The sequence below is a fragment of the Solanum tuberosum genome, unplaced genomic scaffold (assembly GCF_000226075.1).
Source record: "Solanum tuberosum cultivar DM 1-3 516 R44 unplaced genomic scaffold, SolTub_3.0 scf00233, whole genome shotgun sequence".
Lineage (NCBI taxonomy): Eukaryota > Viridiplantae > Streptophyta > Magnoliopsida > Solanales > Solanaceae > Solanum > Solanum tuberosum.
In genome coordinates this window covers 354,116-363,005 of record NW_006239170.1, presented here as the reverse complement: position 1 = coordinate 363,005, position 8,890 = coordinate 354,116, and the positions used below count along the sequence as shown (strand labels likewise).

Sequence of the window (8,890 nt, the reverse complement as noted above, 5' to 3'; positions counted from 1 at the left end):
TCTCTCTCTCTCTCTCTATATATATATATATATACATATATTGAAAGAGCCGCGAGTAAGATCGGGAGGGAAGCAAGCGCGATTTATTATGTATCCCAGATATGAACTTCGTTGGTTAACTTGCTATACAATCAGTTCTATACTCTTTGTCAAATTTCAATTTCATTGGTTATAAGTAGTTATCTTTAATTACATTTGGAATTAATTCACCCTTGGGAAAGGTTAATTAAGAAAACTGTTTTTTTTCCACATTAGTACTCACATTTGGAGTAATTAATTAGTTAATGTGGCAAAATGAGGTTGAGTGTTTATGTAATTGACTTAGTTTTTTTTTTAAAACCAAAACTCCCATGAGTAATAATCCAGGAAAGATGTAAAAAATTAATTTGTTTTTCCCTAAATAAATAAATAATTTAACTCTTAAGCAATGACCTAATCAATGTTTGATAGTTTAATACTGTATATCTTGTAGCGTAAAATGGAGGAAACGAATATTTACGAGTATCTAGGAAAAGTAATTTCAGATTATCCAAATTGATTTGATAATTAGCTAACAACATAGCAGTGTAACCCCACAAGCGGAATCTGAAGCTGAGATGAATGCATACCTTTTATGGAATAGAGATTATGTTAAAGAAATAACTATTTACTATTATTGTTGACTAGTAGATTTTTGTAAAATTATTTATATTTGAAAGCTTATATTAACATGCCATCGCAAATTTTTATTTATAAAAAAATATGGAGATTCGATAAGATTACATAAGAATTGAAGAAGTTTTAAACTTTCTTATAAATTGTGGAACTTTTATCTTTGTTAGAAAAAAATACAACTTATAACTAGAGTTGTTAAAAAGGGCCGGTCCAGCCCCACCCAGCCCAAGCCTCGCAGGTCAAGGAATTTGATGGGCTAGGGCGGGCGGGCCCTTCATTTGAAAGGGTCTGAAAATGCTCAACCCAACCCAACCCATGACTGAGGGCTGGATGGGCTAGCCCTTCTTGTTTTCTTTTTTCATTTTTTTTTCTTTTCAAACTTATAGTTCTATAACATCAATAAAATGAGAAGATTTTCAAATCAAATATAGCAAACAATGGTGTTGTTTCAATAACACTAGCAAAAAATCTAGTGTAATTAGCATGTATCTCGCATACCAGATACGCGAACAAGAGAAGAGAGTGACAAGCAAGATGGAAAGGAGGCGAGGGCGTGAGATTTGTCTATGTATCCATATGTTTCGAGATACATGTATTTGGACGTACCAAAATCTGGTAAGATTCATAATATTACAACATAATGTGTATTTAAGTAATTAGATTATATACTGGTCAAATTATTGTAAGTTACCCTTAAATAAAAAGTTTTGGCCCATGGGCTGACTCCAGCCCGGCCCAATCAAGCCTCAAGGGCTTCTATGGGTCGAACTTATAAGCCCTAGTTTTAAATGGGTTGAAAAATCTTATGCCAACTCTACCCCCAATAACAAAATGGGTTGGACCAACCCCATAGGCTATCACGTTTTGACGGCTCTACTTATAACTAACACTAAGTTATATGTCTAAATGATATTTTAACTTTAAATCAAAAAGTTCAAATCACGATTTTCTATTAAATGTTAATAAAACGCTCACATTTTCTTAATATCACCAACAATATATTGGCAAAAGGATAACATGTGCCACCCTTGATTTAAATGAGACGAAATGAATTAAATATGCTTAATTTCATAAGTAACTTATCTTTGTTAGTAATTGAAAAGCAAAACTATATATGTATACCATTACTCCCTCTGTGCCTTTTTTTATTTTTTGAGTCAAACAATTTAAGTTTAACTAAAAATTTGCGTTTGAAATCATCAAAGTTTTCGAAATAAAATTTATACATTTGTAAACTACTTAAAAAGTACTATACAATAATTGACAATTCAAAATATTGAAAAGATAAGTGAAAATTTTATGATCAATATAAAATTGTTTAGATCTCGAAATTTGAAAAATGTCACATAATTTGAGATGAAGGGAGTAATACATCCATATAGGAAAAGAAGTTTATAAGCCTCAAGTTAATATATTAATCTAACGTCAAAACTTGGCTGCTCATACACGTTTCTTTCCTCTTCCTAATATCTTACGTAGCCCTTTTGTTTATCGATTCACTAATCTAAAAAAAAGACACTTTTTTTTTAATTTGAGCAATTAAACACTGATATTTAATACTATCAATATTTTATCCTTGTTGGATTTCACTTATTTGACAAAAAGTTTATAAAAATGTATTATTTTATTTAAAAATTCATTTATTTTGAGTATAGTTTTAAAACATTACATAATCAAACTACGTCAGATCATTTGAGATCGGGAGAGTACTAACTTTTTTGAACTTTGTACTCAATGAAGCATTTCATCACGGCAATCATTTTTCCAACTAAATGTCAAAGATCCTCTAATAACTTAATTGCCAATAATACCAACATCTTTTCTAATGGAGCACGTGTCTTATTACTACTATGTTACTCCCTCTGTCCCAATTTATATGACTTATTTTCCTTTTTAGTCAGTCCCAAAAAGAATGACACATTTCTATATTAAGTAACAATTTTACTATAAAATGTCTGTTTTACCCTTAATGAAATGATTTACAGCCACACAAATTTCTATCATTCATTTTGGACCACAAGTTTTAAAAGTCTTTCTTTCTTTCTTAAACTCCGTGCCGAGTCAAACTACATCACATAAAATGGGACGGAGGAAGTATTAATTTTTCAACCTTAGACTAGTCATTTAATATTACGTAAATCATTGACCATTTATTCAAGAATCTACAAAAAAAAAAATCTATACAAAATGGCAAGATTACTAGTCAAACCTAACATTTAACACATTTTAAATAAAACTATACGTAATAAAAATTGTAGTAGTACTCGTTGATTAGTAGTTGTTCTTAGATACTATATATTTGTACCTAATCTCTCATCCATCCCTAGAGCTAAAAACAAAAAAATATTTAGCGACAGACAAATTTTATAGCTAAATAACAAAATAACGTCATAAATCTTATTCCAGGTTAATCAGACATGAATGGTCTAGTAAATAATAGGTCTTTATGTTTTAGCAAAAGGATCGAGGGATATGAACCGTTAGATCAATCACAAATCAACGGTACTATATGGAGCTCGCTTAGTTACCAAAGGGAACGAGCTCGAAAACGCCACATTTTCTTGCAGAGCTACAAACTTGAAACCTATGACGAAAATTCGAGACGTACGAAGATGAAGAAAATTGTTGTGAAAATGAACTCTGTTTTGGTCTCTGTTTTGTCATTCATGTGGTCACATACTCTAAGAACAGATTGTAATTGCCAGTCCTCGATTCGCGTTGTTCCTCCTACTCGAATCATAAGGTATCGATGATTCTATCCGTGTGACTTATAGTTCACAAGTTTGATATAATTTTTATGTATGTGTATATATAGTTTACATATAGGTGAATGTATTTATGTGTGGTTGTTTATTTATATTTTGACACTCTTAGTGAAAATCTTGACTATATCACTACTTATATATAAGTAGTATAATCCTTGGGGTGTGGCCCATTGTCAAACCCTACGTGAACGGGATGCTTCGTGTATTGGGTCGCATATTCAATCTACTCTCTTTTCATGTGTATTTTCATCTTCAATTTCATCCTCACCTAATTCTTCATACAAGTAGCATAATTCCATGTAGAATCATTACGATTATGAAAAAATATTACTTGCTCTGTCCTCCTAATTTATACGATACACTTTCTTTTTTAGTTTGTCCTAAAAAGAATGTCATATTTTCATAATTGGAAACAATTTAATCTTAAAATTCCTTTTTTTTCTTCAAGAAATGGTTTATATCCATCCAAATGGTCAACAAATATATTAGACAACAAATTTCAAAATACTTCATTTCTTTCTTAAATTTTGTGACAAGTGATCATACGATGCCTCATAAATTGAGACGGAGGATGTACTATTTATGACTTATTATTGTAAATATATCATTCTTTTCACTAGTATCTTTTGTGAGGTATGAATATTATTTCAATACGGGAATAACAAAGGAGCCTAGAAAGGTGTAAACATTACAATGCAACAATCATAAAACCAAAAAATAGGAGCAATTTGCTAGTCTTTAGCCACACATATGTAACAATGTCCTTAACAAATGGAGCAATCCAATAAATAGGATTCATTACTCAAAACTACCTTCCCTTTCTCCCTTGATATAACAATACTTTGTTTCATAAAACCAAAAAAAGAAAAAAGTAAAAAAAAAGTGGTGGTCCTCTATCCATAAGGAAATAGGTCCACCACCAAAAAAAAACTACATTATTCATAATTTAATTTCCTCCCCCTCGTCCTCATCCTCATCCTCATCCTCGTCTTCCTCCTTCCACCATAATGCATCGTCCACCACCATACGGGATGGCAGGTGATGGAAGGCCCCCGCCTTATCCCTATGGCGGGGAATATTATCCTCATGAAAGGCGAAGAGGAGGAAATATTTGCGTTAGATGCATTTGTTGTTGTTATTGCGTCCTATTTTTCATCGTCCTTATTATAGCGGCAATCACCTTGTATTTATTCACAGTCTACGATCCAAAAGCTCCAATTTACAAATTTGAAGCCCTAGATGTTAAGGAATTTGGGTATAATGATTCCAACATCAATGCAGATCTTATCCTAACGTTGAAAGCTGATAATCCCAACAAGGCCATAGGTTTTATTTACGAGGAAGCTAACACCTTCAACGTTACATATAACGGTTCGACGATTTGTTCAGGAAAATTTCCATCATTCCATCAAGGTCACAAGAATATGACTATGTTACAAATTGAATTAAAGGGAAAAAATCCATTTGCATTAGGGCTTTATGAGTCATTACAAGATAATGAAAGACATGGGAAAGTTCCTTTAATAATATTGGCTAAGGTACCTTTTAAACCTGTTTTGGGAGATTCAAAATTAAGGGAATTCAATATTCTTGCAAATGTCACAATATCTGTGCATGATATGAAGCTAGGCAAGAAAACTGAGATTGAACAAAGCAAAATCAACTACTCATTAGCAAAGTGATCGATAGAATCTCTTCTTTCTTCCCCTTAGACGTTTTACGTGTTGAAAAAAACGTTTTTCGTTTTCTTTTTGTAAGTCATGTGTACGTACGATTGTATTTATTGGTTCGTGAAGTGTACAAGGATTAATTGAGAGCCTACACAATTTTGTAGCTTTTTTGTATTTGTAGTTTACAATGTTTCTCATAACTCTGAATAAATAAAGATTGGATGTTATGTTTAATTTTCTAAACCTCGAATTTTACCTATATTATATATATATATATATTGTGATTGTCATGTTCAAACTGAGAAACTACGTTTGATACAACGTTGGAGGAAACAAGCTTGGCTAATCTTCATATATAGAACATTAAAAAGAAGTAATTTGAAAGAACATAAAAGTTACGTTTCGCTTATCTTGTTAATTTACCGATAGAGAAATGCATACATTAGCTTTACGTATCCAATAGAAGCTGCATCCAACTTGCACAATTCAGATTTTAGTTTTTCAATTATCTGCATTATTGTAAATATCATTTTCCTACTAGTATTGTAGTATCATTTATAAGGTATGACTATTAATTCAACATGGGAATAACAAAGAAACCTAGAAATCCCAATAAAGGTGTAAACATTACAAAGAAACAAGCAAGAGAAGTAAAGATAGGAGCAATAAACTTGCTAATTTAGTCACACATGTAGCGGCGTGGTGTCAGAATTTTTATTAAGGATGTTAAAATAGAGGAAAAAAGTAAATATACAAAAACGTCAAGATGATTCAACATCTATGATATAATCAGTGGCTCAGTAATAGCCACCCCAGGAGTGTCTAACTGGATATCCTTTGTCAGAAAATTACGTTTTATATATATCACAAATTCTACATTAAAAGGATATATATTTAAAGTTGGATATCTTTAGCAAAAGTATGTCTTTAGTGCAGTGCTAATGGGTGTTCATCTTTTGGGTTCGAACCCCAAATAATACAATATTTTTTTATTTTATTTGAATATAAGTGTTATTTTCTGTCAAAGGGGATCCAGAATACAACTCCGCCCCTAACCACACATATGTAACAATGTCCTTAACCAATGGAGCAATAATTCAATAAATAGAATTCGTTACTCAAAATTTACCTCTCCTTTCTCCCTTGAAATAACAACACTATTTTCTAAAATCAAAAAAAGAAGTGGTGGTCCTCCATTGATAAATAAAAAGTTCCACCACAAAACATAAAACTACATTTTCTTGATTTAATTTCTTCCTTCCTCCCCTCCTCCACCGTACTCCGCGATGGGGGAATACGGAAGGCCACCGCCTTATGGCGGTGAATATTATTACACGGAAAAGCGAAGAGGAGGAAATTTTTGCGTTAGATGCATTTGTTGTTGCTATTGCGTCCTATTTTTACTCATAATTATTCTAGCCTCGATAGCCTTCTATTTCTACATGTACTACAAGCCTAAAATTCCTACGTACGATTTTCAATCCCTTGATGTTAAGGATTTCGGATATCAACCCGACTTCAGTGTGAATGTAGATCTTATCTTAACGATGAAAGCAAATAATCCCAATACAGCTATAGGGTTTATTTACGGGGAAGGTAGCTCGGTTAACGTGACATATAGCGATTCGAATATTTGTACGGGGAAATTACCAAGTTTTCATCAAGGTCAAAAAAATACAACTATATTCCAAATTGAATTAACAGGTAAAAGTACATTTGGATCAGGGCTATATGAGGCATTTCAAGAAAATGAAAAAAATGGGAAAATTCCATTAAAGGTAATGATTAAGGTACCTGTGCAAATTATTTTGGGAGATATTAAATTAAAACAATTTAATGTGTTTGCAAATGTTACATTAACTGTTCATGATTTGAAGCCAGGGAAGAAACCTGAGGTTGAACATAGCAAACCAACATTCGACGTTAAATTCTGATAAAATCTATTTCCTCTGTTCCTCTCTGGCGTTCTACGTGTTTTTTTATTAATAATAAGTGTGTACGTAGTACACGTACGATTGTATTTATTGGTTCATGACGTTAGAAAAACGAACCATTGGCTATCATTACGTTGTATGTATAATGAGCCTTTTTCTGAAATATATCATATCATACTAAGTATATAAGGATTAATTGAGAGTCTACATAGTTTTGTACACTTTTTTTATTTGCAGTTTACAATGTTACTTATAATAGAATGTACATATAAATTCTGTTCATTCAAGTTATTTATCCCAATCACAAATTTGTCAATCATCTCCATAAAGAATAGTCTGGTACACTAAACTTTCTGCTGAATGATTCGATAAAGGGCCGGACCACATCAGCATAAATATTCATAATTTTTTTTATAGCTAAAGCCAGTGGCGAATTTATGTGTAAAATTTGGGTCACCCGAACCCGTGGTCCTTCGACTAAACTCGATATATTACTTGTATAATTATTAAAGAACATATTAAATAAACACTTGTTGAACCCGTTCTTAAAGTTGCTGGATGGTTTACCGGTTTGAGAGCCAGATTTTAACACCAAGGTCCTGAGTTCAATCCCAGCCAGCCACAATTCCCTTCCATTTTTTTAGTAAATAATAACACTCGTTTTTTCAAAAAAAAAAAACGAAATTCTAAAGCAATGGTGCACCCATTTTCTTGAAATCCTGTATTCGCCTCTGGCTAAAGCACACTATTGATTTGATGTTGTTATCTCCTGTATTCAGATTAGCAAACCAGAAATAATAAAAGATGAAAAGAAAAACACACAGAACTATCCGAGTCCACAGAACCCACTGTGTGTCCTTAAGAAATTTAATCCCCTCAAGTACCCGAGGTTGCAGATTAATTCCTCCCAAGATAAAACGGATTAACCATTAAAGAAGTAGCGGTACCTCAAACTTGGATAATTTCAACGAACTCAAAATGACAGCAACTAATCCCACACACAGACACGATCGATCGATTTTGTTTTGTAAGAAATGTATGCAAAAGAAGGGAAGAATTCGATGCAAAAAAATGAGAGAAAACTTCTCTATTTATAGCCAACAAAGGGTAAAGGTCACAACCCTTTGGAAAGAAGACAACCTTTCAGAAAGAAAACGACCTTTCAGAAAGGTCACAAAATTTCAAACGGTCACAACCCTTTAGAAAGGACACAACCTTTCATAAAGTTCACAACCCTTCAGCATAGTCACAACTCTTCAGGAGAGTCACAACCCTCATTTCCTGTTCACACCTTTAAAACCCAACAATCCCCACATGAATAGGGAATGACTATGTTAAAACATATGCATGAAAAACTATGTGATTCGTAATTAAGGATTGATTGCCTCTGGATAAGTGGGTTTCCCTTTGAACTTTCCGTAGTGAACATATATCGGATATACTCGGTCAAGCGGTAGATTTGATATCTTTGAACCGTCGAGCTTTGGTGTATACCTAGACAACATAAGTCACACAATCAACCCTTGAAATGTTTTTGGTTCTCATTGTTATGTTCGTTTCAGCCATGAACACGTCTTGGTTTATAAGTGCGTAGAGAACTGGCCTTACCGGATTCTCCTTGAAGCGGCTTACACTTCACATTACATAGGTGATTTCTAAATGTGTTATCCCATAGATACACCATTTGATATACCATGTATCAAACTTAGAAATCATTAAAAAGTCCTAATGCCTTTATCCTTGTTACTGAACATTGTCTTATCATGAGAATGGACCATAAAAAATATTTTGACAATGTTGAACCGTCATCAATGACTTTGTTTGATCTCCTTGAACCTAGATCTTGGGATCTCCAGTCTTCTAGGTA

General features: G+C 32.8%; 2 protein-coding genes across 2 annotated transcripts; both read left to right on the top strand.

Annotated features, from left to right (window-relative positions):
• Positions 1-4,450: 4,450 nt before the first annotated feature.
• LOC102592609 (uncharacterized) lies at positions 4,451-5,101 on the top strand. The gene has a single exon (XM_006357496.2). The coding sequence runs from the start codon at positions 4,451-4,453 to the stop codon at positions 5,099-5,101; it is 651 nt and encodes a 216-aa protein (XP_006357558.1).
• Positions 5,102-6,335: 1,234 nt separating this feature from the next.
• Positions 6,336-7,076, top strand: LOC102600286 (uncharacterized). Its single transcript, XM_006357435.2, has one exon. It carries the CDS (start codon positions 6,376-6,378, stop codon positions 7,021-7,023), a length of 648 nt encoding a protein of 215 aa, XP_006357497.1. The 5' UTR covers positions 6,336-6,375; the 3' UTR covers positions 7,024-7,076.
• Positions 7,077-8,890: the final 1,814 nt, after the last annotated feature.